Source organism: Mirounga leonina, unplaced genomic scaffold, assembly GCF_011800145.1.
Source record: "Mirounga leonina isolate KUSES-001 unplaced genomic scaffold, KU_Mleo_1.0 Mir_127, whole genome shotgun sequence".
In the NCBI taxonomy this organism is placed as follows: Eukaryota; Metazoa; Chordata; class Mammalia; order Carnivora; family Phocidae; genus Mirounga; species Mirounga leonina.
Genome location: NW_023270316.1, coordinates 57,655,648 through 57,674,389, shown reverse-complemented (window position 1 = coordinate 57,674,389; position 18,742 = coordinate 57,655,648). Strand labels below are relative to the sequence as shown.

The following is an 18,742-nucleotide window of genomic DNA, read 5'->3' as shown; positions in this document are numbered from 1 at the left end:
TCCTACCTGAAAACCATAAAGCGCAGGACAACCCGAACGCGTTGTGCCTGCCTGTTCTCTGGCTCTCCTCCCTGAGTTGGACCTGAGAACCCCTCGCTGGCCCATCAGATGGCGCCGCCGCCCGCAGTGCATCTCCAGGCGCATAGAGGGCGCTGTGGCCTTGGCCTCTTTCCCTCCCCCGCCTCGGTGACCCTTGCTTCCGCTTCCGGAGCCCGCCTCTCCTCGCCGGTGCTCAGCTGCGCAGTCTCCGGCTGCGGGCCTGTGGGGAGGATGGCGGCGTCTTCGAGTGGAGAGAAGGAGAAGGAGCGGCCGGGAGGCGGCTCTGGAGCGGCCGGCGGTAACAGCACGCGAGAGCGGCTGCTGTCTGCGCTGGAAGATCTGGAAGTTTTGTCGAGGTAATGCCGTCGGTCTGAGGACCTGACTGGGCTGGGCCGGCAGGACTGACTGTGGATCGGCCGCGCCTGCCTGGGTGCTCGTTCCTGGGGCTCCGCGGGGGAGGCCGCGCCCCCAAAGACGGTGCACGAGTATGGTGGACTTGACGTCCGCAACCCTCCGGGACTCCGAGATGCATTTCCCCCCCCTTAGAGGACATTTTAGAAATGACCGTGACCCTGGAACCCCGACACTGTCAGAATCGTAGCGGACCTTAGAGGTCGCCAGGTGTGAGTACCTTCGTCCACGAACTCTCGACAGATGTTTAAGGAACCCCCGCCCCGGGTCCCAGACGCTGGGAGACAGTAGTGAGGGGGAGACTAGATGCGGACATAGAGCAGCCCAGTGTCAAGGGGCAGAGACAGACGTAAACAGACACTAGGGTGCGTTTTTTTTTTTTTTTTTTTTTAAAGATTTTATTTATTTATTTGAGAGAGAGAGAACACATGAGAGGGGATAGGGTCAGAGGACGAAGCAGACTCCCTGCCGAGCAGGGAGCCCGATGCGGGACTCGATCCCGGGACTCCGGGATCATGACCTGAGCCGAAGGCAGTCGCTTAACCAACTGAGCCACCCAGGCGCCCTAGGGTGCGTTTTTAATCAGAGGCGTGCGCCCCGGGTTACTGGAACTTGAGGACTATAGGTGCCTGTCTCAGTTGTAGTCAGGGCAGGCTTCCTGGAGAAAGGACTGCATGGGAAGAATGAGTTCACCGCACTCTGTAGGCGGCAGGTAGCTGGAATAGCAGGTGCAAACGCCTGGAGGCATGAGCACGCGCGACTTGGTGCAGTTCCAAGTTTGGGATGGCTGGAGTGCAGCGAGTATGGAAGAGGTAGAAGAAATGGGATGTCATTCCTCTTAACTCTGCCATCGTTCATGGTAGTTTGTCAAGTTGAAGCCTTCTTTAACTCACATTCACTTGGATGTTGACATTGTTCTGCTTCTTCCTCCTAAAATGTTGCTCAGATTTGACCTCTTGTTCCCATCCCCACCGTCCTATCTTTTGATGCAGACTCCCGACTTGTCTTTATGCTTCTGCACTTTCTATATTGCCCAAGAGCAGGGCTGTCTTTTTAAAAGACTTCTCATATCACTTTTCTGCTTTAAAATATTTGGTAGGTTCCTGCTGCCCAGTGAGATAAAGTCCAAATGTCTAGCTTAGTGTGCCACTTTAATGTAAATATGTTTATTTCTCAAGAAGTGACACCCCCTTTGGGAAGTAGTGTCTGCTGCCTTTTGTTCTGGGTGAATCTTGGTCTTTGAATGTCAAATCTTTGCCTTAGTATATTTAATGAACTATTACTTCTCACCCTTTTACTCTGGAGCCCAGTAAATTCGTTTCTTCTCTGAGTTTACTTGCTGTAACATAATTTGTCTGTTTTGTGACCCTGGTATGTATTTCATACTCACCAAGTTCGGAGACTGTTTTTTTGAACCTATGCATACAGGGTAATGGTCTTTGAAAATTTCTTCTGACATTGGACAACTCGGTAGTCAACCTTAAGGATCTTGCCTCTGGATTATTTGGCTATAGCTCTGTGTATCCGAGGTGTGTTTTCCTGCTGCTGTTGGTACCTGCCCAAGTGCATATACATGATAGTCATGTACTCTTTGCTTGAGATAGCATAATTAAATAATTTATCAGTTGTGTTGAGACCAAATTGAAATTGTCTTGTAAGTTGACCAGTTTATCTTTCTCCCTCTTTGATTGTTTCCTCAATTCCTGAGTATAGCATTTTCTGTTTGATGAAATGTTCAAGAATCTGTTTCTGAAACTTCCCCACTTGAGCTTTGTAGTTGTGCATGATTAGTTGATGTGCTGAGTTCTCTTTTGCTTTCTCTAAAAGAAGCTGTAGTTCTATTGCCCTTTCCCCAGGAATGCTAAAAACACTTTGATTTCTCATTGATTTGCAGTCCTTACTAATCTGTTGACAAATTGGAGATAAGCTGCTTCTTTCTTGGGGTCCTTGCAGCCTGGTAATAAGCATTACTTTAAAAGTTTGTTTTTCTTTTCCTCTGATTTTCTCCTGACTTAATCTGTCATGTTATTGTTCATCTCTAAAGAAAGACTGGGTGACAGTGAGTGAGTGAAAATTTACCTCTTTTGTGACCCTGGAGATGGTTGGTGGTGGTAGTGGAAGAGATGTCACTTTGTGCTTGGCCACCTAAGACTTACTGAGACTTCACAGAATGAGGCTATGCCAGTGTGATTGGCTTTCAGAAAAAAATCCCATTATGTTAGCAATCAGATATAGCTGCATATACTTCTGTGATCTGTGAAATTCGTCATTATCCTCTTAATGAAATTTTTCTCGTTTGCATTTTTTATGAAAAATTGGAAAGAAAAACTAATGTAACCTCTTGACTTTAGAAAATAGTGGGTTTGAAATTTAGGATATATTTTCTACTGTTACCTGGTTATATAGCTTTACAGTATATTTATTACTTTGTAAAATGTGATAGAATGAGGTAGTCTTTGGAGGAACTTATTTTATTGTATTTTTTTATTTGAGAGTGCAAGAGCATGAGCAGGGGAGGGGCAGGAGGAGAGGGAGAATCAGTATATTTGTTACTTTGTAAAATGTGAAAGAATGAGGTAGTCTTTGGAAGAATTTTAAAAATAGAAACACAAATTATAGTCTACAAGTTTTTCTTAACATGTTTGTGACTCAGAACTCAATTGTCCTCCATAAACCATGTTGATAGGAGTCTTGAGGTTTCCACACCAGCCTGTTAATCTGTTTATCTATAATTTACCTGAAGTGTAGTACCATTAATAATATGCGATTTAACCCCCATGTAAATTATATTTCTGTGGGGAATTGTGGATGGATTCTAATTTGATATGCCAGGAGTACAGCTTCTTCTGTAGCGGGACAGGGCTCTGTCTCCCACACCTGTAACCAGTGAGTGGGCTCAGGGGTTCCTTCAGCCTCTTTTTACCATTGGGGAGGACAGAAGTTTTCACTTTGTTCTGGACTGCTACTGAACAGCACTAAGTCTTACAGCTTTTTCCTTCCCACTGTACTCTTGTGTCTAAGGCAAGCTCTTTTAAGGTTTTCTGTGGATTTCTAGTCCCAGATTTGCAAGAAAGGCAGAAAAAGGCTCATTCCACATCTCCCACTGTACCTCCCATCCCCACCACCCCCACCCCTGAAACTAGCCTTTATGTAGACCAGAGGTTCTCAACTGTTTATATCTCATCTATGGGGTAAAGAAAAAGGTTAATATAACACGCTGTTTTCGTAAAATGTCTGTTTAATCCATCAGCAAGTCCTGTCAGCTCTACCTCCAAAATATATTCTGAGTCTGTACATGTTTCACCTGTTTGCATTACTAAATCCTAGTGGCTAGGATCTAGTCAAAGCCAATATCATCTTTTGCCTGGAACACTACAGAAGCCACTTAACTTGATTTCCATTCTAGCCCTCTTAAAATCCGTTCTCCAGATAGCTTAGCAGGTTGCTTAAAAACATAAATCAGTTCATGTCATCTCCCTGTTTAAAAAGATCTGGTCACTTCTTATTGTACCTGGAATGAAATACTGGTCCTTTCCGGTGACCTGCAAGGCCCTAACATGATCTGGCCCCTTCCCTAACTACGCATGTCCTCATTTTGTATCCTGCTCCCCAGTACCTACTACTGTATTCTGGCCACACTTCCTCAAACCCATCTTCGGGCCCCTGAACTAGCTATGTAGTTACAAGCATTCTTCTTCATGGCTGGCTTTTCTTAGAGAAGCCTTCCCTGACTCCACCCAGTGTAAGTGGGTGTTTTATGGAAACAACTCTTTTCTGTTGACAGTCATATTTCATTGGTATTTATGTACTGGATATTTATGTAATTACAGTAGTAAGTAAAACTTGCATAAATGGGTCTGGTAACAAACACAACTGAGTCTTGCTGGTGAGAGTCCAGGTGCACAGTCACTGTGGGGCAGGGGCTGTGTATACTCAGCATGCTGTGGGTACCATGAATCCAGCAAGTCAGTCAGGTAGAGATCTGTTGATAGTTTCTATTGTATTTATTTTGCAAAGATGTTTTGGTTTTTGGTTTTTCTTTTTTAGAGAACTTATAGAAATGTTGGCAATTTCAAGAAACCAAAAGTTGTTGCCACCTGATGAGGAAAACCAGGTAAGTGGCTTCTTTTTAAATTACAAACAAGAAATCCCCATAATTTCTGCAATTTCCCTATTTACACTTACTTTGTGTGAGAACAGGAAAATTGGATTCTGTTAAATTAATGACAGCTTTTAAATTGGTATTTTCTTTGAATAACTTACATTAGGTAACACTGCTTAAAAAGAAAATAGCTGCTTAAGGGTTTAGCAGTATTATTTTCTCTTATAGTTCTAGTTTATTCATTTTTGTCTTTTGAGTTAACCAACAAAGCTTGTTGAATGGAGATTAAAACAATACTTGAAAGAAAAAAAAATAATGCTCTCATAAGGTAACCTTTTATTATGGGCTTGGTTCCCCTAATGCAACTTGAAAATGAATAGAAATAAAAGAGCATGCAACTGTTAATAGAAGTTATTTTGTGGATGTTAAGTTTACAAGTTTTTATTTTCTTTATTCCTTTCTGTGCTTTGTAATTTTCTACAGTACGCAAAATTTTTTTCTGATCCAAAAACTTCTTATTAAGAGGGTAAATGTCATTTTACGTGTTTTTTTACCATAATTTTTAAAAAAATTAAAACAGCTGGGAAGGATTAACCTTTTTAATGATATGAGATAGCTCTGTGCCCCATCATTATCTTAATGTTATATGTTTTAAGGGCAGAGAAATTTGATTGACTGTCAATAGAGAAGTATCATAAAACTTTTTTCTTCAAAGATTAATCCCCTCAGGTGGAGAGAAGGGATTAGATAAAGCTACAAGTAGTAAAAGTTGGTAATTTTAGGGATATTAAAGTTATTTTTTGTATGTTGTTTAGTTTTTAGAAAAAGCTTATAGAGAAATACGTTAATAGAGGAATGCCAGTCTCAGATACTTTATTGATGAATACCTGTGAAATTAAATAAAGATTTATTACAAAATGAGCAAAATGAAATACAAGTTTTGACTTTACTTCCTAGGCACTTATTATAAGCTTGCCAGAGGTACAGATTATTCAGTAGGTCATAACTAAGACCTGCCCAATCAGCACTAACCTTTCTTATACTTTGTAAGGACTAGCAGTTCTGTCCTTAAAAAATAACAGTGCCTTTTCACATAAAGTTGTTACGAGGATTTATGATAGTGCATGTTAAGTACACATAGGAAGAGCTTATTAATAGTTCTTATCATCACCACCGCAGGACAGAATTAAACCTTATACTTAGTACTGTGAATTCCTGTATAATTTTCATTGAAACTATTAAATATTAGTGGGATGTGCCCATTTGAAAATTTATTTACTATTTCTGGAAATTGCTCTTTTTTAAACCATCTTCATCATAAAGCAATACTGTGCATGACGTCACAGGTTTAATATGAGTCATATATTTTCTTGAACATAATAGCACAAATGTGTAACTGTGAAAGTTTTTTAAGCATCATACATTTACCATAAAAGTATTTCTGAGATCAGTTCAACTCTGAGGTAGCCATTATGAAGCATTTACTATAATTATATTGTCAAGTTTCCTTACATTATAGTTTAATGCTTTGCTCATTTATTTGCTATCATAGTTGATTATATACAATTTTGTAACTTTAAAAAAATTGTGCATTTTGTCTTAATGTCTTTGTATCCTGTTTAGCGCTTTGGGTTTTTTTTAATTTTCCAGTTTAATTGAGATATAGTAGAAATATAACATTGCATTAGTTTAAGACATACAACATGATGATTTGATATATATATGTATTGTGAAATGATTATCACAATAAGTTTAGTTAACATACATCACCTCACATAGTTACTATTTTTTTTTTTTCTTGTGATAAGAACTTTTAAGAAGATGACAGGAAACCATGGCACCTTTTTATGTACCTATTGGTGATTTGGGTGTCTTTGGAAAATTTCTATTCCATTTTTTCTCTGTACATTTTTAATAACTTTTTTAAAGTTGCTAAACTTAGCGGCTTTCAAGTATACAATGCAGTATTGTTAACTGTTGTCACAGTTTCTGTACATTATATCCCCAGAACTTACTGATCTTAAAACTGGAAGTTTGTACCTTTTGATCATCTTCACCCATTTTGCCCACCCCCCTCCCTGGCAACCACCAGTCTGATTTCTTTTTCTATGAATTTGGCTTTTTTAGAGTCCACGTGCAAGTGAGATCATGCAGTATTTGTCTTCGTCTGATTTATTTCACTTAATATAATGTCCTCAGGGTCCATCCATGTTATCACAAACGGCAAGATTTCCTTCTTTTTTATGGCTGAATAATATTTCTCTCTGTGTATATACATCCCACATTTTCTACTAATTCAAAGAGATATAGGTACCCAGTATTTATAGCAGCATTATCAGCGATAGCCAAATTATGGAAAAAGCCCAAATGTTCATCAACTGATGAATGGATAAAGAGGTGGTATATACACACATGCACGCGTGCACACAATGGAATATTACTTAGCCATAAAAAAGAATGAAATCTTGCCATTTGCAGCAACTTGGATGGAGCTAGAGAGTATTATGCTGAGTGAAATAAGGCAGTCAGAGAAAGACAAATACCATACGATTTTGCTCATATGTGGAATTTTTTTAAAAGATATTATTTATTTGTCAGTGAGCATGCAAGCAGGGGTAGCAGCAGGCAGAGAAGTAGGCTCCCCCGCTGAGTAAGGAACCCGATGTGGGACTCGATCCCAGGATCCTGGAATCATGACCTGAGCTGAAGGCAGACACTTAACCGACTGAGGAGCCACCCAGGCGTCCTTCGATGGGGATTAAGGAATGCACTCTGATGAGCACTGGGTAGTATGTGGAAGTGTGGAATCACTACATTGTACCCCTGAAACTAATATTACACTGTATTATTACTAACTGGAATGTAAATAAAAACTGAAAAAAAATACATAGCACATTTTCTTTATCCATTCATATATTGATGGACGGTTAGTTTGCATTCATGTCCTGGCTATTGTAAATAATGCAGTGAATGTGTGGGTGCCCATATCTTTTTGAGATAATTTCATCTCCTTCTGATAAGTACCCAGAAGTGGAATTGCTGGATCATACGGTAGTTCTGTTTTTAACTTTCTAAGTAATTTCAATACTGTTTTTCCATAGTGGTTGCACCAGTTAACATTCCCACCATCAGTGCACAAGGGTTCTCTTTTCTCCACATCTTTGCCATCTTCTTACGGCTTGTTTTTTTGATTATAGCCTTAGTAACTGGTGTGAAGTGATACCCAATTGTGGTTTTGATGATTAGTAATTTTGAGCACCTTTTCATGTACATTTGGTCATTTGTATGTCTTTGGAAAAATGTCTATTCAGTTTCTTTGCCCATTTTTTAATCAGACTTTATTTTGTAGAAATTTTTTAAAGTTCTTGGTGTTAACTAAAATCATCTCAAATACAAGATTTTGGGGGAACCTCCATTACATTATATTTTTAAGGAAAGACTTTAAAATTTTATCTTACCTGGGAAATGAATAAACCTCATTTTGGCATATTGGTAGTTCTGAAGACTTGTTTGTATGAAAGAATAGCATATAATTAGAAAAAGTAGAAAGTCTTGATATTAATCTGTTTTCCAAAATAATCATAGGTTATTTTTATTCTTAACATTGATTAGAATAATACTTTGAAGGTATTAAAATTTTACAGCCTAGCGAATTCACATGTGGATTCTTTGCTTCGTTGGAATGTCACTTTTCATTATTCTGCTGTCTGCTTTAATCAACTGTTATCTGACAGGTCCTGGAGTTGTTAATTCACAGAGATGGGGAATTTCAAGAACTGATGAAATTGGCACTGAATCAGGGAAAAATCCATCATGAAATGCAAGTTTTAGAAAAGGAAGTGGAGAAGAGAGACAGTGATATTCAGCAACTACAAAAACAGCTAAAGGAAGCAGAACAAATACTGGTAAGTTGATAGAAGATAAGGTAAAAAAGGATATTAATCTATTTCTGAAAAAGAAATCAAGTATTTTGAAGTGGCAGAAAACTTGACTTTCCAAGTCTAAAAGCGACAACTTGTCAGTTTGGTTAAATGAAAGGCCATTGTCATTCCCTATTTTACTTAATGTTTTTAGATAGTCTGCATTATTTTTGAACCATATTTTCATTATTTATTTTTTTTTAATTTTTTTTTTTTTTTAAGATTTTATTTATTTATTTGAGAGAGAGAGAAAGCATGAGGTGGGGAGGGTCAGAGGGAGAAGCAGACTCCCTGCCGAGCAGGGAGCCCGATGCGGGACTCGATCCCGGGACTCCAGGATCATGACCTGAGCCGAAGGCAGTCGCTTAACCAACTGAGCCACCCAGGCGCCCCATATTTTCATTATTTAAAGATTTCACAGGATTGAATTAATAGAACTGGGAAGTCATACTTTTATCCTGTCCTGTTAGAAGTTTTCAGTTATTAGTAGTCTAAATCTTTACCTCAGCTTTTAAAAATATTTTGAAATCAGTAGAAGTATGTATCAATTTTAAAAATTGATTAAAATTTACATTAACTTATTTAGTCTTCCATTCTAAACTAGGTGGGATTTGGGCATATGTCAAGGACTCTAGTTTTTTGTTCCTCTTGTTCTTGGCTACTGTTTCAAAAAAGCAATTTCTTTGCTATTATTTGCCCAGTTATTTTACCAAATACTAACTAATGTAATTGTTATATGATGGTATTACAGAAACAGCTGAGTTTGATTCTCATATGGACCAGACATTGCTGGAAACTTTATCCCTGTTGAATCTTCAAAATGTGTCAAAATGGGCTCCAATAAATAGAAACCTGAGTTGTTCAGGGTAAATTAACCACTCCTGCTGAAGAAATGACCCCAAGTAAATGCTTTTTAAAAAAAAAAAATATGTAAAGAAATCTATTTTCCATTAAGAAAGTAATACTTACCGAAGATATTCAGAAAATACAGAAAAGTAGAAAGAAGAGGAAAAGATTGTGTTAGTACCTCTGTTCAGATTGCCCTTATTCATAGTTTTGTGCATTTCATTTCCGTCTTAGATGTATTTTTTTTTTAATTTTCCAGTAGGCTTATAATTGATTTTTATTTTTTATTTATTTATTTAAAGATTTTATTTATTTATTTGAGAGAGAGAGAATGAGAGAGAATACATGAGAGGGGATAGGGTCAGAGGGCAAAGCAGACTCCCTGCCGAGCAGGGAGCCCAATGCGGGACTCGATCCAGGGACTCCAGGATCATGACCTGAGCCGAAGGCAGTCGCTTAACCAACTGAGCCACCCAGGCGCCCTATAATTGATTTTTAAATTGAAGTCTAGTTGGGGCACCTGGGTGGCTCAGTTGGTTAAGCGACTGCCTTCGGCTCAGGTCATGATTCTGGAGTCTCGGGATCGGGTCCCACATCAGGCTCCCTGCTCAGCAGGGAGATTGCTTGTCCCTCTGACCCTCCCCCTGTCATGCTCTCTGTCTCCCATTCTCTCTCTCAGATAAATAAATAAAACCTTTAAAAAAAAATTAAAAAAAAAATAAATTGAAGTCTAGTTGACACATAATGTTACGTTAGTTTCAGGTGTACAACAAGTGATTTTTTTTTTTTCAGAGGTTTTCATTTTTTATCTCATAATTAGTAGGCTTAGTTACTAACTGGCTTTCTATTACTCTTTATTAAAATTTAAGCATTTTTCATATATTGTATCCTCTTTGCTTAGCTTTGCAACTTGCTGTTATAAATAATGCTTTGATGAATATCATTGCAGAAGGGTCTTTTTTATCTTCTGCGTTTCAGATTATATTCTTTAGATTTGATTTCCAAAAATGTAATTATTGAGTTAAAGACAGTTAACACAAGGACCATAAAGAGACTGAATTTTATGATTTAGGTAATAGCAACTAACATTTACTGAACACTTATGCATCAGGCCTTGTGCTTGTTTGCAGCTTACATGTATTATCTCAGTCTTCATAACAATTATGCTAGGTTAGTACCATTATTGCATTTTACAGATGAAGAAACCGAGATTTTAAATTAATAACTACCTTGCCCAGGAAGAGTGAAAAGTAGAGAGATGGAACTTAAACCTAGTTCTCTCTGACTCCATACTCTTAACCACTGTGTTATAGTTGAGGATGCATATATTAGCTTAACTTCATTTTACCCTTTAATGTACCTTTCAGGGGGTTTTGGGGGTGTTGGTGGGTGTTTTCATTATAGGAGTCATTAAGTATGGAGGTAATGGTAATGTATAAATGAGTAAGACTATCAATCCGGGAATGTGTCTTGTAAACTAGAAAAAAAATATTTTGGTATTTTGTCCTTGAACTAAATGCAAGAATAGGATGCTTTGGGAGTGGTATGTGGTGTGGATCTCTTATGCATTTCCGATAAGGCATAAAGAAAAAAAATGTTAGGGGCTCCTGGGTGGCTCATTCGGTTAAGTGTCTGCCTTCAGCTCAGGTCATGATCCCAGGGTCCTGGGAATGAGTCCCGCATCAGGCTCCCTGCTCAGTGGGGAGTCTGCTTCTCCCTCTGCCCCTCCCCCCACTCATAGGCTCTCTCTCTCTCTCTCTCTCTCTCTCAAAAATAAAATCTTTTAAAAAAAGTAAACAATCCAATTTACACTTTGTTTCTAACAATTAATTTGTAAATGAAGACTGATTCATGAATATATATTATTACTTTCCTTAACCAACTGAAATAAATGATTCCCAAATGGTGTTTCAAAACATTACAAATAAATTGTGGGGATTTCCAACTTTTGCATATTGTTCCTATAGGATTAATGATTTTGTGAATTAAGCCAAAAATTCTGCTTGATATAGTTAAGAATAAACCATATTTCTTTTTTTAATATTCAAATTAGGCAACAGCTGTTTACCAAGCAAAAGAAAAACTCAAATCAATAGAAAAAGCAAGAAAAGGTAAGTATTGTGGGAATACTGAATGACTTTCTGAAAAATCCCAAGTTTTGGGTTCGAGAAATGGATGAGAGTATTATTGGTAATCATTTGCTGCTATTGAAGTGATTCCATTAAATTTTTATCGTAAAGTGTCTGCCAGGTGCTAGCACTGTGCTGTGTATCATTGGGGAGGTATCACACCTTTTTCAGGTTCTAAGAAGCAATAATATAAGGCAAGTTTGGCTGTGTATCTGAATATGCAGTAAAGACAATGAGTTTATAAGAAGGGAAGAGAACTGTGAGCTGGAAGCAAGTGGGATGTGAGTTGGATCTTAAAAGACAGGACAGAGAGTGAAAGAGAATGTACAGTGGGCAACTGGAGTGGGACTGGAGTGTCCTGAAGTCCAAACTAGATGTGGCTTTGGGATATGTGCACATTTAATGGTGCAGATGCCTAACATGCCTTCTTTTCCTGTCCCACTTCTCTCTTTAAAAAACTTTCATTTTGGGCGCCTGGGTGGCTCAGTTGGTTAAGCGACTGCCTTCGGCTCAGGTCATGATCCTGGAGTCCTGGGATCGAGTCCCGCATCGGGCTCCCTGCTCGGCAGGGAGTCTGCTTCTCCCGCTGACCCTCCCCCCCCTCATGCTCTCTCTATCTCATTCTCTCTCAAATAAATGAATAAAATCTTTAAAAAAAAAAAAAAAAGGTAAAAAACTTCCATTTTGGATTTTTTAGTTTAGGTACTAAAAGTTAGAATTAAAACTTTGGTTACTTGCTTTTGATTTGTAGATGATTTACCTTTAATCACCTCAAAGTTGTCTTTCTTCTTCTTTTCCTGTTTCAGATAACTACTGTTAATGTTTGGTGTGTGTTCATTTTTTTAGATGTTTAATACACCTATAATAACAGTACAAATACATATGTGTATGTATATCCTAAAACAAAAATCACGTCATGCTACACATATTATTAGCAGCTTACTTTTTTTAATCTAATGAATATATTGTGGACATGTTTCTACTTAGGTCTACTTATAATCATAGGGTCACATCAAGCCAACATTGAGTGGTATAGTGTGAACTGCTGCTCTAATTTAATAGTTTAGATGTCACTGGAAAACAAAACACTCCTTCCTCTACTTTATTTGTATTCATTGTTGCTTTGAGAACAGTAAGAATATTTAATGGTAGTTAATAATTGAGATTAGTGAATTTAGTCATGCTAATGTCCCAAATTTGATACTTTGTTAGCTGTTTTTTCTAGATGTCTTGTTCTTTAGTTGGGAAATCTATATGATTTAAGTTTAACAATATACATATTATTAGGTATTAGGGAAGGTAGGCAACTCAGATTATCCTATTTTCAGGTAATTTAAAATTAAATATGTGTGACTATGAGGCATGCGTTTATACACTTGTAAGTTACTAGACTAACATGTTATCTCTCCTCTTGACTCTCTCAGGTGCCATCTCCTCTGAAGAAATAATTAAGTATGCACATAGGATTAGTGCAAGTAATGCTGTATGTGCCCCACTGACCTGGGTTCCAGGTAAAAATACTTCTCTTTTTATTAGATGTATATGGTTTTGAAAATTCTTAGGTGACTGTACTTAAAAATAGGAAAATGCTTTAAATATAGAATGTATTTATCCTTAGGAACATCTGCTATATATTTTCATATCTTTAGTATCTTATAAGTAATAATGTGGGCCATGGGTTTTATTAGTTTGGTTTTCTACAAAGCTTTTGCCACACGGACTGTGTTTCTGTCCTTTTTTTTTAAGCTATTATTTATTAGAGAGAGAGTGAGAGAGAGCACAAGTGGAGAGGAGGGGAGAAGCCCCATGTGGGGCTCAATCCCAGGACCCTGAGATCATGACCTGAGCCAAAGGCAGCTGCTTAACCAGCTGAGCCACCCAGGCATCCCTGTTTCTGTCCTTTTTAAAGAAAAATCATAAATTAATGTTTAAAAGTATAAGTTGATATGTGATGATTCTAAAGCTATAGATTTATATGCCTATAACACCCAGGCTGGCCAGAAGCCCACTTTTTAGAACCATTGGGGTTTTGTCAAGGGTTCTGGCCTTGGAATCAAGACAATCCCAACTCTTCAGTGATAAAGGTGAAGCACTGAGCACCCAACAGCAAACACATGGGACTGGATATAGCTGGAGTAATTAGAAACAGTAAAAAAGACTAACAAACTACGAACATATTGACAGTACATAAAACATTTATAAGACAGGGACCTAAGGTCGAGCAGCAGTCTTCTGGGAGGAGTGGGAGATAGTATCTCAACATCAGTAATTCATGATGGTGGTATTTTACTATATTAAAAACACTAAGGTTAATTTACAGTTTTGGGGGTAAGTGATCTGGAGTGAGTAAGAAATATTACCAAAAAGTTGGTCCAAATCTGCCAAGTTTTCGTCATCCCCAAACTAAATAGTATGCTTTCATGATTAGAAATGAACATTGGCTCCTGATATTCCTCCACTGGAAAGATCTAGGAATTAGTCTTTAAATGATAAGATCAAAGAGGTTGGTTAGGAAAAGTTTCAATTTAGACAGTCCTTCAAATAAGCATTCCAGTCCTTTCTGCCTTGTTAAAAAAAAAAAAAGTGTCATGATCTATTTATTCTCTCAGAGTATGTATCGTTATTTTCTTACTAGAAATGCAGGTAAGTTAGAAGAATGAAGATCATTATAATTTTCTTAATTTGTCATCTGTAATTGCTAAAATGGCAGACTTTTTTTTTTTTTTTTAAAGATTTTATTTATTTGACAGAGAGCAGTGAGAGCGGGAACACAAGCAGGGGGAGTGGGAGAGGGAGAAGTAGGCTTCCCACTGAACAGGGAGCCTGATGTGGGGTTTGATCCCAGGACCCTGGGATCACGACCTAAGCTGAAGGCAGATGCTTAACAACTGAGCTACCCAGGTGCCCCTCTTTTTTTTTTTTTTTTTGTATAGATAATAGTATATTACTGTACAGATTCAAAGAAGAAATGCATGTATTTTTAAATTTAATATTTTGTGCTCTTAATAACAATTGATAAGATGACCTTCCTGTTCCAAAATTGAAAATGGGTGTCTTGAGTTTTTCAAAGCAAATCAAGGAAAATCAGTACTTCAGAGACGTATTAATGCTTATTTTGCATATGACTGAGTTAAAAGCAGTCTTTTTTTAGGGGACCCACGGAGACCATACCCAACTGATTTAGAGATGAGAAGTGGATTATTGGGTCAGATGAACAATCCTTCCACTAATGGTGTTAACGGTCATTTACCAGGGGATGCACTTGCAGCAGGCAGATTGCCAGGTAATGTTAATCAGAATGGTTCCCTCAGACAGACCAAGGTGTTGCAGACATGATGATGGAATATCTGGCTGTTGAACAAGTTTGGGTTCTAGACCCAGCTTGTTTTAATAGCTGGGTTTTCTGCCAATTATCCTGCTCTCTCTAGTTTAAAAACTGTTCTAGCTGGAGTTCATGAAATTAGAATAAATTGACTTTTCTCTCATTTGTTAATAGGTTATTTTTCTTGGGCATTAGGCCTCTCTTTTATTAAAATCTAAACAGCTTTTTAAAATTGTGAAATATACTGTGTAAACAGAATAAGAAATATTCTGAATAAGAAAGAATACAAAGTGAACCTACTCCTGAAAACCTCCCAAATTGAATAACAAAATGAATAATAGCTTTTTATGGGCTTTTCAATAACTAAATAAAATAGCACTTTTGTGAGACTTGGTTCATTCTGAATTTCAGCCTTCCTTAAGTTTTATGTATAGTTTTGTGTTATTCTTAGATTTATTTTATGCTCCCCATCTTTTATTTTTTGTAGGTGACTTGTTTTGATTTGGTAGAACATTTAAAAAGTATAAACTGATTTTTTTGAGCAATCACTTTTAATATTTCACCTATTTCATTTTTTCTCTTATTTTTTACAGTGTTAAAAACATGCTCTAGATAATGCTTTTCTGCTTCACATTTTATTGTAAAGATGTTCCTGTGTTAAGAATGCTTTGTAAACATCATTTTAACGAAAGTACAAACTTGAGAACTCACTGTACCTTAGTTTCCCTTGATATCTTTGCATTTTTCTCATTTTGATTATTCCATATTACATGCCAGTCACAGTCCAGTCAGGAGGCAGTATGAACAAGGAAAATTTTAAAAATTATTAATTAGTAACAAGATACTAACTACTAAAGGGTAAAGAGAACTGTTTTTAAAAAATACAGTAATAAGAGAAGTGGGGAGCAGCTACTACTAGGACCAGGCAGAGTACCCAAGGAAGGGACCCACTGAGAAGAGGCTTCTCCCACCCCCATCCTCAGTTCATACCGTGGCACCCTCAAGAGGGTGGCTGTGGCTCACGGGATGGCAGAGAAGTTAGATGAGGTTATTCACAGGCTGGAGCCGGCAAGCAGGAAATTATCCACTAGGGTTCCAGGGAGCCTTGCTGGGAAGCCACCTTTAGGGTGATGGTGAGACTTAGACGCCACTGTAACTTGCTAGGGGCTGAGATCACCGCTTGACGTCCCCCTGCCAGCCAGGCACCACGGGGAGAGAAGGGAAGCATCGGATCCCTCAGTCCTGTTTCCCTTACAGAGTCCCTCCAGTGCCCTCTACTGACAAAGATTAACATTGTGGCTGCTGGCAAAGGAGAAACATTTTCAGGGTCCAGGGAGAAGAGTGGTTTTAAAGCTTAAGAGGCAGTTTAGACTTGTAATACTTAGTGTAGTACATGTTAGCTATTTAAAATATATAGAATAATATACATGACCTACTATATATCTGCATATAGTTTACATAGATATGTATAAGAAACATTTGATTTGTCATTGTCAGGGTCTTACAAAAGAAAAATTAGGTCAACTGACTAAAGTTACTTAGATGGAAGCAAGATTTAAAAAAAAAAAACACAGGTTCTAGTTAATAAAACATCATGCTTTTCCTTGATAACTTTGATCTTTGTTAATTTAGCCAAATGTACATTTTGATTCCTGGCCTTAAAAAAATATTTACTTCAGATTCTGTGCATGAGGGAAGAGTAATGAAGAAGTAAATTGATTACTGGTAGAAGTATTGTTACATATGCTTCTTTCTTTTCTCCAGATGTCCTTGCTCCACAATATCCATGGCAGTCAAATGACATGTCAATGAATATGTTACCACCAAATCACAGTAATGACTTTTTGTTGGAACCTCCGGGGCATAATAAAGAAAATGAAGATGATGTAGAAGTTATGTCAACAGACTCGTCTAGCAGTAGTAGTGACTCTGATTAAAAACATAAAAGACAAAATTCATACAGAATTGAATACTATGGGGTGGGCACTTGGGTGGCTCGGTTGAGCGCTGGACTCTTGATTTTGGCTCAGGTCACGATTTCAGGGTTGTGAGATCAAGCCCCGCATCAGGCTCCGTGCTGGGTGTGGAGTCCGCTTAAGATTCCCTCTCTCCCTCTGCCCCTTCCCCCACCTCTCTTCCTCTCTAAAAAACAAACAAAACAGAATAGAATACTGTGGAATTCTGTTTCTTAAACAATTGGAAGCCTGTAAAAAATAGCCAGGTAATACTGGCTATAGTGGAATTGTGCAACCCATCAAAAATCACTGGACTTTCTTTTTAAAGCCAAAAATCATGGTTTCAATTCTAAATCACTAAGTGAATATTTAAAGAATAATCAAAATTTACTGTTGGGGAAAAAAAAATACTCAGTGCCGCTCTACCCTGTTATAGTGTAGTTATGTTGAACTTGTACACAGTAATTCTGGGAATAAAAGTGGAGAGAAATGACCCATGTACATACCACTCATCAGCCCCTGGAATTATTTAGAATAAGGGCAGTGGATCACTGAATGTGTATCATATCTTGAAATAACAAAGCCCTCATTTGAAAGTGAAGGCTGGTAGCTTCTGTTACAGTAACGGGGGAGATTGTTTCAATTTGTACTATCTGTAATTATTGTAATTTTTGTAAATAAACTCACTTTTGTTTGTACTCTGTATGCTTTTTGTTTTAATTGAAATATGCCTTCAGTATAGGTAAGAAATTATTTTTGTAAATCCAGTTGCATTTTATACATAAATAGAACTCTGGAGTGTGAATGAACATGATGGACTGCATACAGCTAAACTAGTAATCACAACTAGTAGGTTTCACAAAGGCCCATACTGACATTCTTAGAAGAAATAAATTGAAGTTGCTTTTTGTGGTTTTTTTTTCCCATTAGTCTTCCCACTAGTTTTTTTTTAAGTAACTGAAAAAGCTTACCATAATAATGTCTGATCTTAAGAATAATAGATTGGATTGTCTGAAAGGTTTAGAAGGAAAGCTATCTCTTGCCTTCACCTTCCCTCTTCCTGCATTTTCCAGAAGGAATCACTTTTAACCACTTTTAACTTAATGGTTAACCTCCATGTTTAAATAATACGCTTATACAACTACAATTTGTCTTTGTGTACTTTTTACATTTTTTTTCAGATTGCAAAAGTAATAATACAACATTCATAGTGGAGCATTTAGCAAATACAGTAAATTACAAAGAAAAACTTCTACCAAGAGACCATATTAATATTTTCGGATAGGTTCTTGGTCTTTTTTAAAGATCCACATGTATACATTTTTTAAAACAATGTATTTCCTGAGATACTATATAGTTTTTAGTAATCTACATCCTTGCAATGAACTGAGAATTCAATTTTTCCAACTTCTTTTCCTTTTTAGTATTTAATAAAATTTAGTATTTAGTATTTAATAAAATGGCCTCTAGAAAAACATTTGTCTTCCAATTTCAGCAGTTTGCTGGGAACAAAATTATGTTTTTAGATTGGTATCTTGAATAATACAAGGAATGAAATGAGTAGCCTAGTTTGGAATTCTAATAAAGTATAAATTATCTGACAGTTCAGTTTATTTTGTATTAATGTGAATTCAACATATGCCAATATGCATAAATTAGTCATAACAGTGTATTATGCGGTATAGTAAAATATTGGTTGCCTAATTAAAAAAATATAGATAGATGATACACAGCCAAGGAAAAGGAAGTGGAAAGTAGAGAGCTAAAGCAAATAAGGCAAAGTCTTGGTACTTAATGGAATCTGAGTGTAGGGTATGTGGAAGTTCATTGTACTGTTTTCTGCTTTAGTATGTTTTTTTCATGTTAACATTCTTTTGTTTTCTGCATCAAAAGTTAACTTGACACCATTTTAAAATGCCAAGGAATGGAAAAGTTTGGACTCTGTTCTACAAGATGGCTTTGATGCAGCTGAAGGTCTGATTCAAGGATGGCAGGCACAGAAAGTGTGTGGGAACCCA

General features: G+C 37.3%; 1 protein-coding gene across 1 annotated transcript; it reads left to right on the top strand.

Annotated features, from left to right (window-relative positions):
- Nucleotides 1-215: 215 nt before the first annotated feature.
- Nucleotides 216-17,427, top strand: MED4 (mediator complex subunit 4). The gene is made up of 7 exons (XM_035003388.1): nucleotides 216-395; nucleotides 4,498-4,564; nucleotides 8,287-8,457; nucleotides 11,372-11,429; nucleotides 12,872-12,958; nucleotides 14,599-14,730; nucleotides 16,534-17,427. Exons 1-7 carry the CDS (start codon nucleotides 271-273, stop codon nucleotides 16,704-16,706), a joined length of 813 nt encoding a protein of 270 aa, XP_034859279.1. The 5' UTR covers nucleotides 216-270; the 3' UTR covers nucleotides 16,707-17,427.
- The last annotated feature ends 1,315 nt before the right edge of the window (nucleotides 17,428-18,742 follow it).

What these genes read in the sequence shown, in the direction of transcription:
- MED4 (XM_035003388.1), top strand. Translation starts at nt 271, where the DNA reads ATGGCGGCGTCTTCGAGTGGAGAGAAGGAGAAGGAGCGGCCGGGAGGC. An exon ending in CACCTGATGAGGAAAACCAG is followed by an intron (nt 4,565 to 8,286) that starts GTAAGTGGCTTC and finishes GTTATCTGACAG; the next exon opens with GTCCTGGAGTTGTTAATTCA. An exon ending in AGGAAGCAGAACAAATACTG is followed by an intron (nt 8,458 to 11,371) that starts GTAAGTTGATAG and finishes TATTCAAATTAG; the next exon opens with GCAACAGCTGTTTACCAAGC.